This window comes from Trachinotus anak, unplaced genomic scaffold (genome assembly GCF_046630095.1).
Source record: "Trachinotus anak isolate AG129_WGS33_773 ecotype Australia unplaced genomic scaffold, CSIRO_AGI_Tana_v1 ptg000002l, whole genome shotgun sequence".
Lineage (NCBI taxonomy): Eukaryota > Metazoa > Chordata > Actinopteri > Carangiformes > Carangidae > Trachinotus > Trachinotus anak.
In genome coordinates, this window is record NW_027273853.1 from 27,211,927 (window position 1) to 27,239,173 (window position 27,247).

General features: G+C 40.4%; 2 protein-coding genes and 1 long non-coding RNA gene across 8 annotated transcripts in view; 1 reads left to right on the top strand and 2 right to left on the bottom strand.

Annotated features, from left to right (window-relative positions):
• The window catches only part of LOC139606740 (suppressor of tumorigenicity 7 protein homolog), a 50,947-nt gene extending 46,798 nt beyond the window's left edge, over nt 1–4,149 (bottom strand). For 4 of the 6 annotated variants that reach the window (XM_071459082.1, XM_071459076.1, XM_071459067.1 and 1 more), the window contains exon 1: nt 4,009–4,149. The gene's annotated coding sequence lies outside the window, so the exon portion shown is untranslated. The remainder of the gene's footprint in view (nt 1–4,008) is intronic. The other 2 variants (XM_071459095.1, XM_071459085.1) reach the window with 1 other exon arrangement.
• LOC139606801 (uncharacterized) lies at nt 4,111–25,696 on the top strand. The gene is made up of 5 exons (XR_011684693.1): nt 4,111–4,243; nt 13,314–13,469; nt 16,881–16,972; nt 18,903–18,963; nt 19,860–25,696. It is a non-coding gene; the product is annotated as an uncharacterized lncRNA (long non-coding RNA).
• LOC139606791 (F-actin-capping protein subunit alpha-2) lies at nt 5,557–26,725 on the bottom strand. Its single transcript, XM_071459146.1, has 10 exons — nt 26,624–26,725; nt 15,196–15,259; nt 13,340–13,391; nt 12,979–13,042; nt 11,272–11,478; nt 10,053–10,132; nt 8,669–8,747; nt 8,272–8,343; nt 7,805–7,867; nt 5,557–6,706 (listed from the first exon to the last, which is right to left on the bottom strand). The coding sequence occupies exons 1-10, from the start codon at nt 26,660–26,662 to the stop codon at nt 6,566–6,568; spliced, it is 861 nt and encodes a 286-aa protein (XP_071315247.1). The 5' UTR covers nt 26,663–26,725; the 3' UTR covers nt 5,557–6,565.
• Between the last annotated feature and the right edge of the window lie 522 nt (nt 26,726–27,247).

Sequence of the window (27,247 nt, forward strand, 5' to 3'; positions counted from 1 at the left end):
AAGATCTAGATTAATATGTATAATTGGCAAATCCAGGGGCTGATGATGGTGGATGACGGTGCAGTTTCTAACTCTGATGCACAACGAGGTGTCGGCCAATGTGAGCCCCAACACGAGTCCATCAAAATGGAAACAGGCCGTAGTTTATTGTTCACCTAAATGCTATCTCATCCTCAACACAATGGTTTCTCAGGTTTCCTTTCACACAGTCAAACAATTAGTCACGAGCCTCAGAGCTCAGCAAAGTCACAAGATGTGTTACTGTAGCTTCAAGCCACAATAATGGGCCTTTACTGAAGGAAGCTAGACTCAACCTCAGACACGTTTGGTGATGAAATGATTTGAAATGTGTTTCAATTTGTTTGATGATCAGAAACGTTACTAATATTTCTAAAAACCTGATGAGAATATACATTTATCAGCCTGTTTTGTGAGTAATAGTTGTATCAAGAACACTTTAAAGAACCAGAAACCATCTCAGTGTAGTTTTACATCTCCTCTCTCAGGCTTCTCTCTGGAGCTCTAGCAACAAGAAGTCAGTCAGCCAATCAGAAGAGAGGATCTGAGCCTCTCATCTGATTGGCTGACTGCTTTCTGAGTAATGCATTAAAAATATCAAGATTTCATGTAACCACTTAGAGAAACAGAATCCTGCAAGGTTGGATGGTCGGTCCAGGTGGGCGGGGCTTAGGGCGTGGCTGAGCGCGGTGACTACTTTGTTGTGACATCATAAAGTTCCAGAAGTCCTGACGGCTGGTTTTAAGGCTCAGTTTCTGAATACAGGCTGTGTGCATTTCTCTGTGGACTGAGGCTTTGATAGTTTCACAGTATTAATATAGAACCTAGACCTGCTTTATAATCAAAAAACATCACATGGAAATCTCACAATGGGATCTTTAAGGAAAGTTCACAATGATTTAATGCAAATTTCAATGTGCCGTGAGCTGTTACCAGCTTCTGGTAAACTAATGTGCATTTCTTGGCCGTGATTAACTGAGGAAACCTAAGTGACATTAAATTGAGAAGAATCACTTTGAGCCATCTGAGTCATCAACAGCGGACATCAGATTTCGGTATTAGTTCATCAGAATCAATGAGCCACAACCACTGACGTAGACACAGGAAGAAACCCATAATGAAAGCAGTAGAGACACCAATTTAGCCCCTAACAGCAGCCTTATTGCACCACGGAGCCACGTTAATAAGCTGCAGTCTGAGTTATTTCTACAGCCACTGGTCTTTCCACAGACACTCACGGAGCCACAGCTGCACAAAGTTGCAAAAGTGATTAGCTCATTAACTGATCGACGCAATGTTGACACAGGAAACTTAACATGACAGTGAACTCAGCCTCCTCTAACCTCAGATATCATATGATTTCTCTATCAGTGAACTGACCTTACACTGAATTTACACTGAAGTCACAGCAGATATGAAAATCTTAAAGGTATAATTATACTTAAGCAATTCCTCTGGATAACTGGCTCGAAGTGTCGGCCACAGATCCAGTTGAGATGATGCATGTTGACCCAGCAAACAGGTTTATACCGGGTCACATCCTCAGTCTGAAGCAGCTCTGTGACTCATAAGCTGCTGTACTGTAGCTACGCTCTCTACCAAGAGAGGTAATGAAATCAATAAACGCATCATTTGTACAATTTTGTATTTTTATCTAAGAATGACAATTTCCTGTGTTCCATTTGGTTAAACACAGACATGAGGTTATTCATTATGACTACACCTCCTCAGCGGATACACTGTAGTTTGACTGAAGGAAACGCTCAAATAAAGCGTCGATGAAAACGTGTAAAGTGTTGTTGTCTCTCCGAGGAGCCGGGGCTTTACTTCATTAAAATGTTTTACATACTCAGCAACCACAGAAGATATTAATCGAAAGAGGACGCCAGAAAACAGTAGTTTTGTTATTTCATCAACACAAAGACGCCACACAACGTGATGGTTGTGAGTAAAGGACACAAGTCTTGCTTCATTCCCCAAGGGAGGGGGCGTTTAATCTCCCTCCTGCTGTTATTAAAACTACTGCTTTTGCTTTTACCACCTCAGGGGGATGCAACAACAGCGAGCAAATTCTCTGGGGGATGCCAAAAGTAATTCAGGGAAACGCAAGAAACCACAAGAGAGAGAGAAAGCGGCTGATGTGACAAGATGCTGATAGTTGTGAGGTGGAATCCCACCGATGACAGATTTTTCATGGTGAAGAGGGAGAGGGGGGGAACAAGAAGACACATCAGTCATACAGTGATGTTAACGAAGAAGAGGAAGTGAAAGTGTGTTATCAGAGTAGCAGGTTACTCTCACTTTAACGTCTGTTAACATCAGTAACAGTAAAGAGCAGCTGTGGCTTTTCAGTCCGACCCAACAACATGCAGCAGTAAGACCGGCAGCAGGGAGCAACTGCTTCCATAAGGAGCGAGGTCGTGCTGAAACTACACACAACCAGGGTCCTGAACACCACTTCTCCATCACTGCATTATGATAACAGCACATATTTGTCCGTCCTGAACTGCATGCACATTACACAGCTCAGAGGTGCAAAATCTGACATACGAGCCGTACTGAAAAGGTTCATTTGGTTATGAAAATATACTGTTGTTGTTGACAGTGCAAGATATTTACATTTTGACGCATCAGCTAATGAGCTGTCAAGAAAAATGTAGTTACCTCCACATGTAATTTACCATAAACTGAAGGAGACATTATTTTAGTATGTGCTACTTTAAAAGTTGGATAATACTGTAAAATACTAGATTTAATCAACACATTCATATATTACTGCCCAGGTGGTCCGAGGGGATTTTTTTAAGGTGATTTCTGACTCTGCCTGGTTGTGTGGACCGTGTTAACATTACAGGACGCCACAAGTACAGTAAAATGGTTTGGATTTAAAAGATAATAATGATAAATATTAGTGGTCACAATATCTCCCAATGTAAACGCAACACAAAACACCAGAAAGTCTATAAAGACAGTATTTATCAGGGTTTAGTGATTTTTAATAACTGGAAATGACCCAGATGATCTTGTGTGAGTTTAGGATGAGTTTATCAGGCTGCCAGCTTCAGGAGGCTCCAGCTGTGAACACGCTCTACATCAACACCTTTCTGTGCAAGAAGTGACAAGGTGAGGTGCCACACTTAAACCTGACACATAAACCTCCAATGCCGCTGCTTTTGGTTATGACTGTTCTGGCCCAACACACACACACACACACACACACACACACACACAAGAACAACATGCACACTATTATTAAGACTCCTCAACAAGCCTGTGAGTGCCTGAAGGCTCTCCTGCAGTCTCTGGATCCAGCCAGCTGGCTTGCTGAAAGAGCACATTCTTCCATCCACTGCTCAGCACAGCCACAGGAGACTCATCAGTGGCTGCTGTGAGAGCATGCAGACCTATAAAGCCAACTAGACCGCTGAGCACAGGCTGACTGCCCAGCAGAGGCAGCAAGCTGTGGTAAACTTCAGATCAAAGTTAGGGCTTCCTTCTTTTTTTTAATTTTTTATTTATTTATTTATTTTCTGGAGGTTGCTTACAATGCATCCCCAACATAAGTGTTATCCCCCTGAGAGAAACTCTGCAGGATGAAGCAATGCCTGACACACGCCTGGCTCTGTAAACTCTGCAGCAGATCAGAGATATTGCATTGACTCATCACGGAGAGCATTAAAAACAATACAGCTCTGGTATCTTGAGCTGACTTAAGGTGCTGGGAGAGGAAAAGTAATTACGTGTAGCTGGGAATATCCCCCTGATGCTCTAATGTGCATCTAACATTAGCCACGCAGGTTCCCGAGGAGGAGGATTTCCATTTAAACTTGGCTAAGCGTTAGCCACTCGTCCAGCTAGCTCAGTGCTAACATGAGCTGGCTAACGTTTGCAAAACATTAAAACTTTGAATAAAAAAAAAAAAAAAAGCGGAGGCAGCTCAGGTGGCGGCATCAAGGGGTTCGTTAAAGCGACGTGTGTGTGAGAGCTTACCTCAATTTGTGTGTGTGAGAAAACCGGCGAAAGCCCCGCTCGGAGCTAGCATGTCTCCCAGCAGCAGTTCAACATGTGTCTGGTCTCCAGCAGCGGCGGACCGTCTGTGTAGACGTGTCTGCGCTAGCTAACCGCTAACAGCCAGCTAGCCACCGGCTGGCTAACCCGGACACTTAGCCCCGGCCGCCTCAGGATGTCGCTGTCACCGGCTCTACCTGTTTACCTGTGTGTCAAGGTAGGTTCTCACAAACACACTCAAAACGGATCTAATAACACCTTATTGTCATTTTTTATAGCGATATAAAACAAGATAAAATACATAAATACACGCTAGTTAGGAGCCCACAGTGGTACTAGCATTAGCAAGTGTTTACCTAGCTAGCTAGCTAGCTAGATGGATAGATAGATAGATAGATAGATAGATAGATAGATAGATATAAATTATAGAAAAAATAAAGATACATAAGAATTGTGTGTGCTGGGTACACACTGTACAATATAATCAAAACAAATGGGAACATAATCAGATAATTAAAGAGATGAGTCACTGAGGGAGACTGGTGGGAGACTGTAGATTTTATACACAAACCTCATATAAATCAAAACATGTTTGATTTGCAGATAAAGGAGGCTTTTGATGTCATGATAAAGTTATCAGTGGAGACAAGAAAATGAAAGCAGCGTTATCTCTCTCCACAGTTTGACAGTTTTTTTTTTTCTCATCTGCACCAACAATGGCTCATCACCACAAAATGACTCATAAAATACTAGTGGCATCATTTTTCTTTGGTCTATCTGCTTCTATCTTTGTTGTAATAACCAAATTTCTCCTCACAGATCAATACAATTCAAAACCATCTCACCGGCTTTAGTTAAAAGTGTTGGGTAAAAGCAGTACTGTCACTGTCTGATTTGTTTTTATCTGTTGGATTCACTTCACCTACTTTAAAAGCAGCGTTGTCCCTAAAATTATTCCCCTTTAAGTTGATTTATCTTTCATTTAACCCAAAATCTGCACTTCATGTTCGTACAGTACCAACTCACAACACCACCAAATCAGATAATGTCGACATAAAAAACAAAAAAAGTCTCATTCTCAATTACTTGGTAATTACGTGTATACTGTGTTTTGATAACCTTTTTTTCTGGTAAATGACAAACCACTGATATGTGGAGTTGGTACATTGGGAATTGTGTTAAATTACTGGTCAGTCAGTGTGAAATGTAATCATCGCAGTTAGTTCCCTAAGTCTTACTCAATACCTGTCAGTGTTCATCATCAAGGGGATATTTTAATTTAATGGTTGTTGACATTAGTACAGTGAGACTGTACATCTAAGGAATGTGGTGTACACTAAAGACTGTTTGGATTCTGTGTCATATCCGTCAATTAAATCTGTTATAACCTGTGTTTTAGGACAGTGTACAGTGAAATACTTCCTGTAGTGTAAAGAACCCTATTACAACCTGAGTCTGTAATATACATTATTCATTTTTAATGCCTGTATCACAATGCAGGGTATCAGAAATTATGAGTGAGTCAGTAAATAGAAAATTTGTCATTTAATCCAACATAATTGTGACTGAATTACAATTACTCTCATGGAAATAAATCACCAAACTGACAGACATGATGTTTCATACAGGTATATATTACAATGTGCCTTGTTATTATATAATACAGTCAGGTTCTGTTTTTTTTAATAAAAATAAGCACTGAAGGAGAAAGTGATACTTTTTGATTTTATTGTAAATTGGACATTATGCACATTACTTAGCGATTGATGACTTTGTTAATTAAGCTTGTTAGGTGGTCACAGAACTCCCTGCGCTGAGTGAGAGTTCAGAGGCTGTCGAGTCAAAAAGGCAATTTGAGCCAGGAGCACTGCGAGCTTGAGATCTCAAACAGGACAAACGGTGAGGGAAGTACCAAAATGAAGGGACAAGAACATTGAGTGGCTGACAGTGGTGACTGCTTGTGCCAAAGATACCAGTCAATGAACACAAAGAACCTTTTCTTTTTTCTTTTTTTTTTTGTTGACCATATGGGACATTAACCGTGAAGTGAAGGGATTCTTTTCAGCCATTAATAATCTGAGCTCTTCAGTAAATTGCAGACAAAATTCTCCCAGAAATCATTTGTTTCACCATCATTGCAAATTTAAATTTTTTAGCAGGTCAAATAAAAGGTATGGTCTCACTGACACAATAAATATTGCACACATGTGATATTGTACTTTATAAGGGTGTTTTTGCATACAAGTGTCCGCCCCCATTTCCTATGTCTTGTAATATTTACTCAAGTTATATTCTTCCCAAATATGATTATCATCATAGATTCAATATACAGTGGAGTTAACAGTGTCTGTATAAAAACAAAATAACATCAATAAAAGGAGACATCCAATGTGTAAGGTGACATCTGACTATGAGACCAAACCTTTCTTTGTCCCTGTTTCTCTAATTTTTGTACAAAGACGATACAACTATCCAGTCATGCAACGTTGTTTGGGAGGGGGTGGGGCGGGGGAGTTGTCTGTTATCTTCTCCGTTGTTTTTAAGCGTTTTGCATCTCCTTGCCGATCTTGTAGCTCAGGATCTTGTTCCAGTCGATCTTGGTGCGTGTCACAGGAAGCTGGCGGCGTAAGGCTTTGAAGGTAGTGTCCGACATGGTCTGGTAATTCTCATTGATGGCCGTCTGGAATGAATAACAGAGAGGTGGAAGAGAGGGAAGGGAAATGAGAGTATATTTAAAATTCATTCAAACAAATTCAAGTGTGAAAATGTTTTCGCTGCCAGAGGCTGAATGTGTAGGATGATGAAGGTTTTGTTTGCTTGATTTGTTTTTCAAATTATACTTTAAAGGTTGCATATTGTATGAAGGTAGATGTCCATGTGTTTGTGATTATAAAGCAGGTCTAGGTTCTATATTAATACTGTGAAAGTATCAAAGCCTCAGTCCAGAGAGAAATGCACACAGCCTGTATTCAGACACTGAGCCTTAAAACCAGCCGTCAGGACTTCTGGAACTTTGTGATGTCACAACAAAGCAGTCTACATAATCTATCCTGGACCCACCATCCAGCCTGGCAGGATTTGGTTTCTTTGGCTTTTTACCTGAAATCTGCTTTATTTTTATTGACTGATTTATTGATCACTCAGAATAGAAACAGCCAATCAGATGAGAGGCTCAGATTCTCTCTTCTGATTGGCTCACCAACCTGTTGTAACTAGAGCTCCAGAGAGAAGCCTGAGAGAGGAGATGTAAAACTACACTGAGATGGCTTTTGGTTAAATATATCTTCTGATGGATATCACATAAAAGAGAAGTGTAAAAGTGTAAAATATGGGATCTTTAAAAATATCCAAGATAAAAAAAAAAAAAAAAAAAAAAAAAGAGCGAGATTACGATTCATCTATGACAGTGTTTTGTGCCATCTTTATTTTTTTTTAATGAATGGGCAGCTGCGGAGGAGCAGTCTCTGTTAAAATACAACACCCAGATTCATTAGAATGACTCAGCTGTCGCAGCCTAAAACAACTGGACATCGTGAGGAAAATCCTGTTCTGTAGGTTTGTAGTGTGAAAGAAATGCATGATTTATTTCTGGTAAAGAGTAAAACATGATGTATCGTTTCAGCCAACCACATGTCCCTAAAAACTCCATCAATAAATCAATAACTGAAAGTTTAAGATGAGTGTTAGCAAGCCCTGAATGTAAATGTGTTTTAAACAACTCTCTTTACACACAAGCTACAAGTGACATCAATCAGAACATCCAGTTCAGATCACATACCTGATAGTCGTTCTCTGCAGCCTCCATGATCTTAACAAACTCCTTTGCAGTTGAAGCCTCATTCTGAAAAAAAGACAGGACGACACGTTCAAGTAATTTTCACTGTAGAGGGTGAAAGCTGTCTTTAACAAAAGACTGGGTGAAGGTGCACCCAAAACCAACACCTCCACACTGCAAACAATTTAGCAAAAAACAAAAAACACATCCCCAGGCAAGATGTAAGCAGGTCAAAACAGTACTTTCAGGTGGTTAAACTGTCACTGCGGTAAATTGAAAGCAGTGGAATAGTGAAAATATGTTCAATATATGAGATGTCATCAGTTATATCTGAAACGACAAGAATGGCTTCAAGGGAACTTGCTGACGGCTGTTGCTTATATTTGAGGTCCCAGTCTGCTTCAGTCCTAACACACTGATTCTCCTTCTCTGTGAGACCACGTTACCAAAGGTTGTTCAGCTATACTCACAGAAATTGACATGGACTCCTGAACCTCTTTGTGGCTCACCAGCTGAACATTTCCATCCTCATAGTAATGAACCTGTAAAGATAAAAGTGAAGGTTTGGTTCATTTGGTACCTAAAATTCACTCTGTATCTCTATGCGATATAAACTGTATAAAAGGAGCAATACAAGCTGTGGGTGACAGAGAAATCCCAAAGCTTCTCTATAAACAACCCAGAAAATAATGAAGGAAATAATATCAACATCAAAACCAGAGGGAACCAAAGGTACCAGAAACAAAGAAAGTCTTGTTGAGAAAGTATGAAAATGTGACAGAATATTTATCAGAAAATGTCTAATTCTGTACTGACTCTATGAAGAAAAAAAATATCTTCACAGAAAGGAATATTTAAACTAAATACCTGGATTTTCATGATTCCTGCCACTTGAGTGGTGGAGGGGGAGATGGTAAATTTCCATTCTGACCTCCAGCGTCCATTCCTGTGCAAAAAAACAGACTTAAATCACTTGTTACATCTCTCACACTATGCTTTTTCTTTCTACATATCAGAAAAATAGTAAGGCTCCTTGCTTTACAGAGCTTTCCCATTATGTAAGACCAAACTGAATCTGAACCTGTACTGTGTGCCTTGTCAAAAAAAAAAAAACAAAAACATGTCTGCCTCAGGAAAACAAAAAATATTTACCACACTCTGTCACTTGAGAAGATCTAGAAACGAGATGTTATCTTGAGTTTTAGAGCCAACATCTGCCACCATCATCACAACCACAATATGATCTGTTTCGCTCCCCCTGGCAGAGCTCCAGAAACTGTGGCTCAACACCTTCATGTTGGTCTTTCCTTTAATCTGTCACCAATATATAACGATCATTAAATAACACCAAACCTCAAACATGGATTAATAAAAAGTGACAGATGTGAAATGGATTTGCTGTTCAGCCATTGCCACCACAGCTATGAATCCAGACTGTTTTAACATCACTTGGAGGATAACCCTGCTCCGTACACACATAAATAAATAAGCATCAAGACCATTAAATGCCGGCTTGGAGCTAATATCATCTGATATAAAACAAAACTCTTTCATTAGTCATGAGATGAAGTTAGATTTCTTCTTCTATCACATAAGGAGCAGGTTGAACTGTAGTCCAATTTCCAAAAATGCCAAGAGTGCTCTTTTGAAGCTGTACGGTTAATGTTGTTTCAAGAAAACAAATCTAATCACACAAAATAGTTGAATCCAAACACCAAATTACATCCAATTATAAAACTAGAAGCAGAAACAGAAGAGGAAAAGAGTACATACATTTCATTATATTAAAGCCCTTTCGGTTCCTCATTACTGAAACATTGCTGACACCAGTGGCTGTCGCATACACAAGTTGAGGGATCATTACACCCAATCACCCATAAGGCCAGTAAAACCCAGCAGCAAAGAGGATCGGTGCAGTTCTTATCCAATTAGATTAACCCGATCAGAGACGGCTCAGCGATGCTTACGAGGGCCAACAGTCTAGTGCTCCGGAGTTAAGTGCCAATTAAAGTAATGCTTTTGAAGCCTCTTGTACATATGAAACAACATTTCAGGCTTTTGAAGCTTTTCATCATTTCAAAAAAAAAAATTCAGATGTTTTAGATGATGATTTAAAAACCATTGCAAGGAATTCTACATGCTCTGTAGAAAGGAAAAAAAAAACTTATATCTTAAATACATAAATCAGAAGTTTCAAATCCCAGTGGTGCAGAATGGAAGAAGAAGTATTAAGTAAGTGACTGAAACCTACCAGAAGTTTTTTGGTTGAAACTGATGGCACTCGATGCACACGATGATGGTTTGATGTCCATCGATGGTTTTCCCGTAAATCTAGTGGGAAAAGCAACAATGCTGTCAGACCTGAATTCACATGCAGAGGGTTTTTCTTTTTCACCTTCCCCTGCTAGTTGATGGGCACAACTTTCACTTTACTGCTGTACCTGTGCATCGGTTGAATCACACAATGGTTTGTGGTTAACAGCTACAAAATTAATCTCATGCCAACCTGCAACTTGGAGGCTGTAACATAAACAGCATCTTTAGAGCAACTACAAACTGCAGCTACACACACAGTACAACTCTAGCGTGTTCATCTCGTGTTAATAACTAAGAAGCACAAAAGGAGCTTTTTAGAGTGAACTGCAACAGTTTCTAAATATAGGACTATGATGTCTTCCTGTAGGGCACTGGGTTTGTTGAAATAAATACTTGTTCTTGTTGCCTTTGCTTCTTTTGAACGAGCACATTAGATAAATAAATTGAGATAATGTTGGTTGGTCAAAAGAAAGATACAAAATATAACCATAAAAAGATTTTTTTTAAAAACATGACAATCCCACATTTCGACACGTCCTAGTAATATTTTTGTGCTGTAAAAAATGAAAAAACCTGGGTAAATTCTCCTTTCTCTAATGAAACAGAAGACATCAGGGTCAGCTAGAGGACCTGGAGATTATTTATTGACTTGCCTGACAGAGCTTAAACACTGGAGGCTGTTTGATGGGAACTTAGTAAACAAGGGTCTGTTAAACATTCAAAGACACTTCCCTATTTACTGCAAAATCCGGCTGAAAAACAGTGTAGTCAGTGTCATTTGTAAGGGAGTAGTCAAATAATTTGAGACCTTTCCAATAAACTACTGTTTGCATAGTGCAAAGTGCTAAATGCCTACACCTGCTTTGGTTTTACAACAAGGTGCAGGAAACACCAGCCTGCTCCACAAACTGCTTAGAGAAGTGTGACGGTCATTTTATGGCTTTTTCCTCCAAACAATCAGATTTTATTCATCAAATGTCAGAGAGAAGGCTGGGACAGAACTGTGGTAGTAAAACTGTGGCTTGTTTGACATTTTAAAAAGTTTTGACCGATTAAATTTAAAACACAATGACAGAATTGTCACTTTGAGGTGAACTGTGCCTTTCAGTGACTGAATGTACAGCAAGGTGCTAATTAGGTGGGCTGGGACGTACGGTGCAGACTCCGCTGGGATAGTGCTCCTTGACGTAAGCCCTGACAGCTGAGTCCACGGCGCTCCTCCACCCTTCAAGGGAGCCGTCGACATCATGAGGCCGCGGGTCACTGGCCTCCTTCCTCAGGTGGTCAAACTTGAAGGAGATCTTGTTCTTGGGGTCCAGAACCCGGCCATTCCCAAGGTCACCATGCTCTGTGATTAAGACCTGGAGAGGAGAAAGATGGAAGGAGAAGGGAAGGAAGAAGAGGGGTGAGAGAAGAATTAGAGGTGGGAGAAGAAATACAAACGGAAAGGACAGCCAGATGGAAATAAAGGAAACAACAGAAAGAAAGATAAAAAGAAAAGGTGAACAAATGCATTTAACAAAGGAGATATACAAAAGACAACAACAGCATAAACAGATATCAGAAGGCAGGAGATTTTGTGGAGATGGAGAGAATAATGAAGACGTAAATAAAAATGATGCAATGAGTGAAAGAAAAAAAAAGACAAACAGAACTAAGAGGCGAAAGAAAGACAGGAGCACAGGCATCAGCCTGAACTTTCCATCTGCCGTCTTCCACCTCAACACTCAGCTCAGGCTGCTGGGTATAAGACAGGGGAGTTTCAGCCCGTGATGTGGGAACAGAGGGACATGATGACATCATTACATAAGATACTGCAATCATTACTGAGGCTAACACACCATGGTGTTCATCCTTCACAGAAACTCACAGACACGAGCACAATGATGTTAAAATAAAGACGTGTTTGTGATCTTGTTTCCTGAGGAGACATGGCAGAATGAACACTGGGGCCGGTTTCATCCTTTTATCCAATCCCCTTTCTCTGCATCAGTTCCCATGAGACCGTGATACTAGTGCAACAATAATAAAAACTGAATGAGCTTGTTGTTGATTTCCCCACTTTACAAAGCTGGTTATACGTTTCTGTTATTGTCTTTTTTCTCCACTGTAAAGCACATCGTGTTACACTGTCCTAGAGCTGTACTGCTCTGTGAGGCTGTGGTTGTTCATAAACTGTGCAATATACAGTCATAACTGGAATAATGTTGGAGTTATTATTTCAGTTATCACCCTGCATTTAAATAATCACAACTTTTAAATACTTTGATGTTAATTTGTTATTTTGAAAAGCAAGCAACAGCTAAATAAAAATTCTGCCCAAACTATAAATGGGATTTCACATTATAAACTAAACACTGTCTCACGACGGGATCACACCTTCCACAACACCCGCCAACATGACGGCGTTCCGACCCGTGAGCACAGTCATCATTCAGGGTTCCTGCCAGTGAACGAACAGCCCGGCAGCATAGTTGGAAATGTATATATAATAGTTGGACAGCTCCCTTGTGGAATCTGTTGGTGAAAATGCCCCCCCCCCCCCAGGCCGGGGTAAATTATGCACAGCTGGCCAAACGGTGGCTGGTAATAACACATTATTACCTGTGGAACCTAAACTAATAAGTGATACATATGGTGCAGCAGCAGCAGCAGGTTCTCATGTGACATAAACTGAATTAGCAAAAATATATGAGATGGAGGTGCTGAATGAGGGGGGGCCTGTGGGGAGCAACAGGAAAGATGGCTGCAAATTAAATAAACAGCTGATTCAGACCGATGATGTCTTCCAAACCCAAACTTTTTTTTAGCATCTGAGCTGCTACGTTTGTCTTTGGTCAAAAGCTGAAGCATGAACTCACCTGTTCTTCATAGCCCTCGATTTTCACCGGGGTAAACTGGTCCAAGTTGTACTGTGCAAATGCACTGAAAAGACAGGCAAGAAAAGTTAGTCATACTTTGTCCAAACATAATTTCCAGAGTGTGTTTTAAGATTTTTGTCTATATGATATATGATGACATCAGAGGTCCACAGCTTTAGGCTAATTTTCCATTTAATTTTCATTAACTGCAGGATCATATTTAAAAAGCACAATATTACATCCACATAGCTGTGTTTAGAGAGGGACTGCTTGTTGAACTTTGACCCATGTTTTTTTCTCCATACTTTTTGCAAATTCAAAAAACATTTTTCAAGAGCTGGAAGAGGAGAGGAGGACTTACTGCGCTGCACCTTCCCTGAGAAGATTGTCATTGTTGAGCAGCAATCGCACATCTGAGGAGGAAAACAGTGAGATTAGGACAAAGGAGAGGAGAAGAAGAAGAAGAAGAGGAGAGAAGAGGAAGAAGACAGGTACAGCAGATTAGCACCATGACACACACACGAACACAAAAGACAAAGCTGCCTGCAGTCAATCTTTGCAGCATTCATGTCAGGGGAGTGAAGCAGACATGGTAAATTAGCTCAGTGGAAACGGCTGTAAAATCACACAGAGATGAAAGGGGGCAAAGAGGCAATAGGGGATTGTGTTTTAGTGTGTGTGTGGCTGTCAGGCTGTGATAAGAAGCAGACAGACAGCCCCCCGGCGCTCCTCTGAGGTGACGACATTTATCGAGCCAGGACGAAGCTTTAACAAAGCCAAAACACATACATACACACACACGCGCTCTCTCTCTCTCTCTCTGAAGGGGCGCTACTTTGACATTGTGGTGTCAACACTTGCTGCAGGGTGAGCCAAAGCGATTACGATTTTTGTCAACCCCCATTACTTCTCTGCAAATTTCTCCCCACCTCCCCGACCAAGATATTTTTAATTCTTCTTTACTTATTTTATTTCATGACATAAAGAAGAGATGAAACTTTTGTTTTCACAAGGCAGAAGTGGGATCAGACTGAGTCAAGTTCGCGTGTGTTAGAAACTGCAGGACTCAGTTTGACTATTTCCATACGCCTGCACAGACTAAAATAAACTGTTTTTGTTCAACTGCCAAGAGTCAGTGAACTCTGAAAAGCAAATCGCTTGACAACAGACCTACACACCTAATACTTCATGTATAAAAACAGGTGCTGAGATACAGCAGATAAAGTTTGTAAATTATTATGCAATAAAGGTTTGCCATTGTAACAGGGGAGAAAAAACTAATAAGTTCCTTGTAGCTTTGTATGGGTAAAGTATTGACTTGTTATTGTGGAACAACCACAGATCTAAGTAATAGCATTAATACATTAATGATGGTTTTACTCCATTTAGGTGTGATCCAGTGTGCTGCATTTGAGAAACAACAGATTAATGAAGTTTGGAGGCTATGGTAATGTCTGAATACTGAATCTCTAAAACAATCTTATAGTAGACAGTCTCAATAGTCATATAACAAATTACAAATTTTGATCAATATTAGCTAATCACAAACATAAATATATTATATACTTTATATATACCAATACGTAAACACAAAACTAAGTTTAAACCAAACTCAGTGTATCCATATGTTAGTTAGTTGTCTGGATTTAATTTTGACTTCTGCGGTTTTTATGTAGATTAAGAATCCCTGCAAAACACACTTCACTGCTTCACTGTATCTTCAAGTGGTTTTCTAAGTGACAAAACAGAAAATATGCACAACATGTTATGTTCAAGTGCCTGTAAATAATCCAGCAATCCTGTTGGAAGAAATGAAACAGTCACCTAAGGTCCATTAATTTAAAATTAGCTCCGGACAAAGGGCTCCGTTTTCGTAACCGTGGAGATTCAAATAGCATCCTGAACAGTTTTTATGTGCTGTGATGAATCAGTGCCTCAAATTATTAAGCTGAGAACTGTTCAAATCAAATGATATATGATATTCATACAGAGTGGAGTGAGCAATAACATCACACCTCACCTGCCGGTATTATTAACATGTTTATAACATATATTATGTAGAGAAAAAGAGAGCGAGAGAGAGAGAAAAAGAGAGTGAGAGAGAGAGCGAGAAAAAGAGAGCGAGAGAGAGAGAGAGAGAGAGAGAGCGAGAGAGAGAGAGAGAGAGAGAGAGAGAGAGAGAGAGAGAGAGAGAGAGAGAGAGAGAGAGAGACTCACCATTGAAAACTTCGTTGAACTCTCCTGGTGGGGCGTGGATGACGAAGTTAGCTGCTATGCGTACCTGCACACAGAAACACAAAGCACAGGTTAGGAAGTCACCCACAACAAAACAAACACTCATAACAAAACACAAAGCAGGTGTAAAATGTAGACATGATGAATCTACGTCAGGCATTGTCCAAAACCTGAGACTCCAGCTCGACATGTTATTGTCACTGCGGTGAATTTTGATATGTTTTTGATATATTAATATTAAGAACCTCGCCACAGACCATCCCCCCTCCTCATAACAAACCCACCCTTCACATAAACAGTCTAAAGTGGTTTAAACAGGATGTTTGACAATATCTCTGAAACTGCTTTTCTGAAATTCAGTCAGACCATGATAAAAATAACAAAAAAGTCACACATGCTCAATATGCTCATATTTAAAATATTTAAATTTTTCCTAAAAATTTGTAATAGACAAATCCAGGACCACTTGGGCTTTGAAACACAACAGCCTTTTTAATCACAATATGAAATTCTCACTCACAGTAGTGGGAAGTATCTAAATACATGTACTGACTTCAACCTGCTTATTAAATATTGTTTCAAGAATGAGGTGACATTTGTCTTGATTGTTAATCATTGATCCCTTCTTCTGACTTCAGGATTCAGTTGGCAGAGTAAAATCAGCAACACTCTGAAAATGGATATTCTGCATAATGGCTTTACATTTTTATACTTTAATTACATTCTGCTGATGATACTTTTAATTAAAATGCAGAACTACTTTCTGCTTGTAATGGAGTATTTTCACACTATGGTGTTGATACTTTTACTTAAGTAAAATGATTTGTATACTTCCTCCACCACTGCTGAAGTTTTAAACTACCCCAGTGCTGCTCTCACTGTCAGTGCACCACTTTTACAATGTTTACACCGTGAACACTGAATGTAAATATGTATGTTCTGTGGCCAACAGGGGGTGTAATGTTACTGTGTCAATGGTGAGGGGGTGGAGTGAGGCGTTCAGTGTCTCTCTCACTCTACAGCACATCTGAGCAATCATTTTTCCTCTTCCTCACTTCTCTTCTGCACCACAACACTTCCTGTTTCCAGGTCACATGTCAAACTGACAGCAAGACGAGAGCCCCTCCCTCCCCCGCATGGTTTACAACCATATATGGACAAAAAAAATGCGCTGAGGACTAATACACACACTCTCTCTTCCTACCTCTGTATCGCTCTAGCTCTCTCTATCACTCGCAGGGCAGCCAGGTTCCCCCCAATCTCACAAGTTGGTGTATCAGGGAAAGGTCTTCATATGTATGTGTGTGAATGTCTGTGTGAGTGTCTGTGTTTGTGTGTGTCTGTCCCCCAGGCCCTTATTAGCAGTGTGTGTATACAAGTGCTCCGGCACTCGTGCAGAGCTGCAGATTGATTCTCGCTAATGAGCGATGCTGAGAGAGAGGAAGGCACTCTGGGAGGAACATGTGTGTGTCTGTGTGCGTGTGCGTGTGTGTGTAATGCTGAGATAAAAGTTTATCTGCATTAGTTTAATCTTTTGTTGTGAAATCATCATGACCCACTTTTGCTGAATGTGTGTTTGTGACCTGAAATCCCCGTGCAAAGAGTAATTTGCATTGGATCTCCCTCGTCACACTGGACCGCAGTGTAAACACACTTTCCATATGCAGGGAACATCTTCCAGTTACTCCAGTGGCCTGTCCCAAGAAGTAGGATTACACTGTAGTGAACCCACGTCATCCAGAGCAGTCATCAGAATAAAGTGAGTGAAACCCAATACCCCCAGGTCCTGACAGCGGCTGATGTTCTGGGTTTTATTCAGATGCCTCCTAAAGGCCCTGATGACTGATGGTGCATCTCAGATACAAAACCACTGTCTCCCTGTAGCTCATGTGAACTTAACGATCAAATATTTCTTAAAACCCTCTGGTGCAGCGAATTCTTGTCATTTTTATTCCAGAAAACAAATCAAAACTTTAATGTGGTGAGGTAATGTCTAGCTGTGTCTTCAGCCAGGTTGAAATGTTGGCTTTCTCTTGATCTGAACCAAAGTGAATAACCCGTCTATAACTTGCATACAGTCCAACTTGAGCCATGTAAACCACAGATACATTTAAAAACACAAAGTTCTTTTCCTCTGTTTTGGTCTCCTATCCACACTGGATATGAATCTTTTACACATCTTTTAAATAGAGCTAAATCGTTCTTGCCTTTTTAACATTTAATAAATGAAACGACTGATCGTCTGATCTTCCCACAAGTTTATAAGCAGGTGTAAACGACAAGATAAACTGACCTCACTAAACTCACTTCAAATAGTTGAAACATCTGACACCCAACTGAACTGTCTCTATGCCCGGATCTGGTTTCAGTTAAGTCTATTAATAGAGTCTAAGTTCAGCACACCCACTGTACTGACTATTTGACAGTGGATGCACAGTCTCATAATCAGCAATAACAACATTACACTGTGCTTTTCAATGTCTTTTCTGTGTCTTGTCTTGCCGTTTCAGTGTAATGCAATAGTGTAATGATAGCCATTAATCCTTTTTCTCAACCTCTTATCCTATTCAGGGTCATGAGGGGCTGGGGCCTTACCCAGCATGCCTTTGGCGAGAGGCAAGGTGCACCCTTAATATTACAGGGCTGACACACACAAGACAAATACAGTCACGCCTACAGGAAACAGTTTCCACATCACCTGGCTACTGTTAAGACATTACAGATATTTTAATCCCACTGAGGAGAATTAAAGTCCAGACAAATCACTGACTGTCTGCAGACAGTTGGTGTGGTTTGCACAAAAACAGACAGACACTGAACACCTAAATACTGCTGACAATAAAGACTTTCATTCCTCTGTGAACAACTGTGTGAAGTTGCAAAATGAGCTGTGCAATGCCTACAGCTAGGGAGAGACCAGTGAAGACTGCACAGGAATGGACAGGCAGGGTTTTACAATCATATCCGACAGCAAAGCCATGCTAACTGCTTTAAAGTGCACGGAGAGCAGAGGAGATGAAGCCGAGGGAAAGTGATGTGAGTTAAAGTGAATCACTGACGGAGAGGAGAGATACTCCATTAGCCGATTATGAGTGAGGCACTGACTGTTAAAAGCTAGTTTGAACTGTAATACTTCCTCTTCTCCTCAGCACATCTACTAATGCAGCAAGACAAGAACCTACATCCTGCTTTGACAACACAGGAATTAAATATATCAAATTAAAATACTAATTTTGGTTATTTCCATGTTTAACACCATCACTCTATGTTTAGACTACAGATGTTCCTGATGACTTATTTCTCTGTTGCTTAAACCATAATTTAGATTAGTAAGAAAACACACCATGTAACATTGGTTTGGAGAGTGGTTTGCTAACGTTAGCAGTGCTAGCACCAGCAGCCTACATACAACCTTATTTTGTTTATTCACCTTCCACCTTGCTGCTTTACCGCGGGCATTAGCGTGGGGAGAGGAGGCTGCAGCCCCAGCTAGCTGCAACATTTCAGAACCAACAGTTATCTGGCACTGTGCATTAATAAAATATTAATAATTAGTTTAATTGACTAGTATTTCTGGTGCTGACTAGCAAGGGTACAAATATTTTATCACAGCACAAAAAGAAAGTATTGTGTTGTAGAAAGTATTGTGATAACTATTTTTTCCTGGTTGTCCTGGTACACTGTTATAGACCAAGGAACCGAATCTTACTCAAGCGCTGTGGTGATGCTGTTGGAAGGCAAGATCGTACGGTAAGTGGCAAGACCACAAACCTATTGCACAGTCAGGAGGAAGTAGTCTGCTTCATGCATTATTTTAACAGCTTTCTACCACAGAGGAATCTAGGTAGAGACTTCAGAGAGACAAAGACAATTAATGCAAATGTTGTAATTTGGTCAGTTTCTGAGAATTCCAGCCAAAAACAACTCAGTCAACAACTTAAAATAACTTAAATCAGTTAATACTTTGAGATAACTTGTGAACTAATAGTTCCTCTGCAGAGGTAATTACTGTAGAACAGCAGTTGAGCTCCAAGGTTAAATGTTCTTTCTAATGGCAGCCTGTTATGCTGGGACACATGCTACTGGGACACTACAGAGCTCTGAGACCTAGTTTTATCTTTGAGTACTGACTGCCACGTGCAACACAAAGGACCAACCTCGAGCAAAAGAGTCTCAACAGGGAACTGTAGTCTTCGGTGAATGAACACCGTCAGGCAAACTTTGCTACGTCGTCTTCCTAAGTTATTCCTGATTAACTGTATCATCTGTTTGTTAGCAAAACATAGATTCAGGATTAGAAACACTGACCCTTGCCCTTGGATCAATTCACTAGAATCAAGTGCTGATATATCTGCCATTAGACTAGACTAAATGATCGAGTCCTTCAACAGAAAATTGATTAGCAACAATTTTAATAATCAATTAATCAAAAGCAACCAAACGTTCTTTCATTCCAGTTTCTCAAATCTCAAGAAAAAGACCAGCAACAGAGAGACAGCAAGTAATTATGGCTGACAGTTGCTGCTGTGTGTTTTTGTGGATGAATGTTATCTGAATATGTCTCAATCAAAGTCACACTCATCATGATCTTGGACAAAGTCTTTCTTTTGCTTGAAACAGGGCTTTTTATTTTGTATCTCCCACAGTCAACTCCTTTATCTTTCTAAGGATTCTCTGGGGATGGAGTCTGGAGCCCAACCAAGAAGCTGGAATAATAACACTGGAGCAACCAGACACACACACACACACACACACACACACACACACAAAGACCGTGGGACATAGGCACCCCCTGAAGTGTGGGCTCCTCATGTCTTTGTGCTCTCGTGGCCTAAGCACCAGCTGCTCTCTAGTCTTTCAACTTGCCCACTGTACATTCATCCTCATATTACCCAACAACCCCTCCTTTCCTTGATACAGACACTCCCACTGCACTGTCCCAACACCCTCTTGGGGAGCGCCCTTTCTTAATCCCAGATGACACAAACTGACACTGAAACCACACGAAATCGCCTTATCATGCCAATCCAGATCCACAGAAATAATGATGGTAGAACAAAAAAAAAAAAAAAAAAAACAGCAGGAATAAAATGAAGCAATATTTTGTCCCGCAGGCATTTTAAGCTGCATCCTCTCCCTGACTTTGATCCTCTTTTCTGGCATGCCTCCATTTCAATATCCTAGATAGAGCGGGAGAAGGCGCCTGGAAATGCTACACCAGAGACAAAGCCAAATTTAGAGGGAAACCAGGCTGATGTTGGTGAATACTGGGGGGTTGGGCGATGGGCTGGGATGTGGGTGCAATAATTTATGAATATTAAGTCCACAGTGGGATGTCAGAAATATTCCACTGCTAATGAAAATCAGGAGGTGGCGGCGTCTCGAAATGAAGAAATACGGGTCTGTGATGTTGAGATAAATACCCTCAGGAGCAGAAACTTGTCGCTTTATTTGGCAGGGTTTCCTAACAAATAAAGCTAAATAATAATATGCTAAACAGAGTCATGCATTTCTGGTGCATTGTTCTTTTTTTCTACCAGTGCTTCATATTCACTCTGGTTGACACAATGACACCTGCTCCGCTGTCTTCACTGGGGGGTCCCGTCTCATAGCAGTGAAGTTTCAGGACACTATCTACAAATGATAAAACAAGTTTTCAGATTTCTTTCTGCCCAGGAAGCCACAGGTTTCACTTCATCTCAGTGGAGCACGAATGTTAACTTGTGGAGACTTCAAACTTGCTAAAAAGTTGCTTGGTAATTTGTCTCCTTTATATGATGCTTCTATTTGTTGATTTATATACTCAGATTTCTACTGAGCTCATAAATGTGATTTTAATATTTTATTCTTAAAAGTATTAAATGTTCTTTAATGAGCAGCTGAGGACAGTGTGTGGTCGCCTCTTCCTCCCCACACCTGTCAGAATATGTAAAAGTTTGGAGATAATGCAGCTGTGTCATTGACAAAACTCTCCTGAAAGTGGATGTTGTATCGTCGTGCACTGCTGTCACAATAGTCATAACATTTTTATAAAATTATAAATCCATTACAAGGTTTGAGCATCAAAAAAATAGATGCTTTATCAATCTTAACTTGAAAAATGGCAAAAATGTGTAAAATAACTAATGTAATCATCTGTTAAGCACAAATCACACATTCCACCATATTTACTTTGGCTGGGATCAAACTTGTGACCCTGCTCTCATTCTGCTGCATAAATAATGAACCTGAATAATGCTGCCTTGTCTACTTCCAACGTGCTCATTTGTCACCTCCAGCCCACCCCGATGACTTATCCTTACACTGTGCTGGTAAAAGTAGTGTCACTTTACCCTGAGCAGTCAGCTATGCAATATATGGGATATCAGTAGCTTGCATTGCGACCTCCAGTATGCAGGCACCTCAGTGTAAAGCCACTGGTCTTTACAAATTAACATTTACCGTTTTATAGGAAACTCCTGGGTCAACCAGTTTGTAATCTAGTTCAAAGCACCATTACTAAGATTTGCTTACTGATCTTACTGATTTGCTAACAGCTCTCAAAACTGTCCTCAGGAGAAAAAAAGGGAGCTCTCTGCCCTAAGATCTGATAAGGAGGCTCCAGCTTGTTCTAACCCTTAAAGAGGGAACCAGTTTGGGGCCCTAAAGACACAGCACTCTACCCAAAGGTTGAGACAAACAAGCATGAATAGTGCTTTCTCCAGATCCCCGACACGTACAGACAGTGCTCCTCTGTCTTCACATTCTTCAGTTAAAGGGAGATGCCACCAAGTTTCAGCATCCAACTATGGTCTAAGACAGCTTTTCACGAGCCGAGCTCAGGGCTGTTGGGAGTTTCCAGTGGCGCTCGCCAGTCAAAATGAGGGACGGTTTCATTTCACCATTATTTAATATAGTGCAACTGTTTAAGAGGATTATAATTTGTCTGAAGTTTCTTTTTGTCCTTTCTTACTCACACAGAAATAAAACTCCTTTCAAACTACAAAATCTGAGAAAAAAACTTAATCAAACGAAGTGCTCTGGTCTCAAGTGTAATAACTGAGTTATTCAGCAGGTTGCTGGAACAAAAGAATGTATTTTATCTCTATTTCTGTAATATATTGTATGATGTGAAGCACTCTGTATTGCAATACTGCATAAAAATGTACTATAGCCAGAGGTGGATTTTATTTTTCTCTCGTCACAATATTTGTACAGATCCTGTCAGATGCATAACCTAAATATCTGGACAGGTTTAATTCTAAACATGGGATTTAGTGGATGCTTCCATCTATAATGCCTCACTGTACTGTGCTCTACATGTGTTCTTTACACTGGTGCCCCCAGTAGGAACCAAGCCACTGACCCCCAATTTCAAATACTTCACTGAATCTGTGTGCTGCTTGCTTCCGAGCGTTGTCTTCACTATCTCTTTAGCAACTGTCTTGTCACGTGCATTGCAGAATCACTGTCACATCGACCTCAATTGTTGTTTTCCTTGTATACATGCTATGTGTAAATAACAGTCTGGGTCACACATGTACATATACAGTAAAAGCTAACTCCTCAAACAACGAGAGAGAACGGTATGATGAAAATGAACCAGTTAAAGGCTGTATTCGTGGTCCTAATTGTACATTTCAGTGGCACTCTCTGAAAATAAATGGTTACAGCCTTGTTTACTCACTCATACTCTACAACCTGTTGCTCAGATAAAGAGAGGTTTGGGCCTCATACACATCTCAGTCAGTGTTGTGTTTTTTTTAAACAAAAGTTGTGCTATGTCGTGTCTTATTATGGAACTCGACTGGCCTAAAGAGGAACTGTAATGTTTGTTTAGCTTGCTCATTTTTCTACGCCGACCTTTGCATGTGGCTGAAGTATCTCATGTGTACTTACCTGACAGCTGATATACTACCTGCTAATTCAGGGCTAAAATCATTATGTGGAGTCAAAGTACACTTTAAAAAAAAGATAACTCCAACAACCACCAACTCGCTGTGTAAAACTGTTTCTTCCCAACAAACTACAAGTTCAACTAAATGGTAAAACTGAAAAACGCTGTTGCCACTATGGTAAAATTACAGCTAACCAATCTATAACTGATCACATTAGCTTCAACATGAATGGATATCATTAATGGCAACAACATCTAAACAATAAAACATGTGGAGAACTAAGACTATAAATGCATCATCTTACTTCCCCTCTGGAATATAAGCCTTTACACGACATTATGCATCCTCACCAAATGAGACAGAAAGATCTGCCTCTCTCTGAAACAGGAACTACAGCTCAGACACCCGGCTCCTGTACAGACCTTTTTTGGGGTTTTTTTTAGCAGCACCATCACAAAAGCTACCAGATCATTATTTCAGGTGTTTTCCTAAAGAAACAATCAAGTTGACAAGTAAAAAAAAAAAAAAGAAAAGGGAAGAGCGCTTTGTTGGTTTTCGTACCTGCCAAGGTTGTTAAGAACAGACAAAAGAAGTGACAGCAAATGCACTGTGTAATGAGAGTTTCCTGTTATACTCTTGTGGTTTCTGTGCTGTAAGTCAGGAAGCTGGTGGGCCAGTGCCCAAATGACTTGAAAAAGAGTGCAAGAAGCATATGGTATCTGTGGCTGAGACGAGACTCGTTTTGCTGTTTAATCATTTACAAGTAGAAGAGACTATTCACTAATTCCCATTCAGGGAAATTTTGGGTTGGGTCTATTTTATTTTTTTAGAATCGCAAAGTGATGCTGACAGCGACAACAGCAACAGGACAGAATTTCCTCAGTCCACTGGGACACATTTAGGAAGCCCGTCACAGAGGCAAACTCAAAACTATTTATTGTCTTTGACACAGTAGCAGTCTTGCTATAAAAAACAAAATGGCTTCAGTTAACTTTTCTAAAGCTACGTATCAAAGTGTCTCCCAGCTTCTTCTTCCAAAATAGATTAAACAGTCATCTCAGTTATGTCAGATCAGAGCCGGTTAGGATTCCCATAAAGTTTGCAAGTTTGCAGGTCTGTCGCTTGGTGCGGGAAAGTACCATCAGTTGTGTAATGAGAGATTCTGACTGTGGCTTGGTTTGTCCACACTACCTGCCTCTGACAGGTTATCAAACATCATTTGGAGTTTTACTTTTATTGTGCAAATCATGACTGGCCAGTGAAAGTTTTTCAGTTTTTCAAACCCACTGTAAATGTTAGGCAGATGATAACGTTTGTTTCCTTCCTTTTTCAGTTTTGCTCTGAGCTGCATAAAACAAGCTGAGGGGCCAGAGCAGATGGCTGATTGCTCTGAGCAAATGCACCGGAGAGACAGGAGAATGCAACTGCAGTGTTTTCATAGAAATGCTGTGCTTTTAACTGCACGACATACAGCGGATGGATGCATAATGTAACCACTTCGGTCCCACAGCAATCATAATCGGAGAAGGATATTAACAGTTCCCACCAGCTAAATACTGCGTAATGTTGGCAGTCTGCCTGGCAGGTCACCAACAAGCATTCTCTCAGCTCTACAAAATCAAACTGTCTGGTCAAACAGTGAAAGTGGCTTGACAATTGTGGAAACCAATGCGGTTAAGAGATGAAAAGCTTCCATCCTCTTCAGAGCACCAACATCGAAAGTTGTTAACCGTTTTACCACAGCTTCACGTCGAAGTCACCTGAACGCACTTCATTAACAGTGAGCCCTGTGTGTTACATTACAAAATCGTAAGGTGACCACAGTCACACACACACACACCCCCCTGAAGCCTGTAATGAAATGTTGAGCTAACAGCTGATGCCTGTGTGTTGATGATGCAGTCACACCCACGGGTCAACGAGCTGCCTAATCTCTAAAAAAAACTTCTGACTCAGGCTGGAAGTGAACAAAATAAAACCAGGCATTGTTCTAACTCTGAATGGTGTATTACACAACATACAGAGTGGGGAAGGCTCGTAATGGTTTACAGTGATATTAACAAGCTTGGTAAAATTTTAACAGTTCAACTTAGACACAACACAGGGTATCCGGTATATATGTATACACATACCTCCACACATGTACATCCAATAAGAAAAACTATGACCATGGCTTATTTTTGCTATTTATCCACTTACTGGCTATTTTTGTAATTAAATGTTATGTCATTTAATATTTTTTTAAATCTTAAATATACATCACAAGTTAGTGGAGATCATACAGACGTCTCAAAATTGTGCACAACCTCTGACCAACATCTGTACAACTGTAACCAGTGGATTACTGGGATTTATTCATTATCAAATTGTCAATTAATTGATAAATAGTTTCAGCTAAAAGCTCTGTTTCCTGACCAAAAGGCAAACAAAGCTTAACAGAGGCTAAAATGTGCAATGAATCTAAGGCTGCCAACCAAATTCAACCCATTTAACATTTCAGCTAATGCCATTTTAAAGTAAAGTGGGAGTAAGATCCCTGCAGACAGATCAGACACTAGCAGGTGAAGAGTCATGCTGTCTCCGGGCACTGGGTGTGTGTGTGTGGGTGGGTGTGTGTGTGTGTGTGTGTGCTCTTTTAAGGAAATGTAAAAGGAAAGTGAACAGTGCTCTTATCGCCAGACACTAACAGGGGTGTGAACCCTGTTTACAATCTTGCTTGACTCCCACATTCGCTCAACCATTAATAAAAGACTAATTATTGGTGTGCGACATTTACAGCTGCAAAAAGACTTTTAAATGAGAAAGCAGGCATGAGCACATTTTCTGAACTATACATGGTTGGTGTGATGATACATCCTGGGTCACTTCCTTCATGTCGTTGATCAGCTGAAGCTCATATAAGTTCCCACTTATTGCACCGACTGTGAAACGTTACTTATTTCAAGTACAGCAGTCAGTTAGCAAGCTAGCTCCCAGGATGGGCATTGCTGCGGACATTCGACTAATTTAAAAAAAAATAAATCATCTGAAAAATACACCACTTAACAATATATCTTAGGGGAACCTCAGAAAAGCGGTGTCAACGGGCAGAAAAGGGCGTGTTAGCAAGTCTGGGTCTCTGATAGCAGGCTGCGGCTAAGCTACACTAACTAGCTACCGATCTTTGGTGTATGAAAACTTCCATAACACAAACGAGCAGGGACACAGGGATGAAACAGCATGTCCACAGGGCGAAGAGGGCGTGGGAGGTGAGCTTAGGTGCATTTATAATATGTACACGGCTCCTATTTTGAGTCAGGACCGTACAAGGAGCCTCCGTTTTGAGATTCGCAAATGAGCGGAAGTTGAGCTAAAAATAATAAGAGCAGCAGCAGCAGCGGTTGAGCCGAGGCCCGGGCTTTTCTACTAATTCAACGATAACGCCACACGACGCCGTAACGCACCGGGGGACGGACACCAACAAACCCCAAACTCACAGGCACCGAGCTGCCCCGCTCAGTGGGGTTAAACCAGCGATTAAATCGGCGTCTTACCTTTTCCTCGTCGGATAGCTGCTCCTCATGATCCGCCATCTTTTCTTCCGGCACCACCAGCTTGTCAGAGCCCCGTGACGTCACGGCATGGGTGGGGCCTCCCAGCCTGGCTCTGATTGTCAGTCTCTCCCTGGCTCCTCAGGGGCCCGCTTACCAAGTGCCCAGGGGCCCCCAGAAGGCCCTGGGTCGCTCCATATCATTATTCGATTCATCACCAAATTATTAAAAAAAAAAAAAAAAAAAAAAAAATTAAAAAAAATAGAAATTGCACCACTGATATCAAATATGTCCCCCATCCTCCATCTTCCTGTAGAGAGACCCTATGCCAAACTCAACTTAATGTTTAAAATGATTTAAAATTATTTTTAAATATTACTTTATTTTGAGCTAATTTATTGTGAGACACATTTGTATTAAATTGGTTATGTTTTCTGTGTGTCAGGTGGTATTATTCCCTCACCTTATTTTCATTATCAAAAGGTTTGACTTTTTTTTTTTTTTAATAATCAATTGACTTTCTACTGCATAAAAAAGTCAGAGGATAGTGTAAATGCTATCAGATTGCATTTTCAGATGTTCAGATTACACAGCTTTTGTCTGACTAACAGTCAAAAAATCCACAAA

Excerpts from the sequence above, each read along its gene's own strand:
- LOC139606791 (XM_071459146.1), bottom strand. The coding sequence starts at position 26,662 with ATGGCGGATCATGAGGAGCAGCTATCCGACGAGGAAAAG. Across the intron at positions 8,748-10,052 it reads TTTCAACCAAAAAACTTCTG|GAATGGACGCTGGAGGTCAG; the intron begins GTAGGTTTCAGT and ends TTTTTTGCACAG. Across the intron at positions 8,344-8,668 it reads CAGGAATCATGAAAATCCAG|GTTCATTACTATGAGGATGG; the intron begins GTATTTAGTTTA and ends TTATCTTTACAG.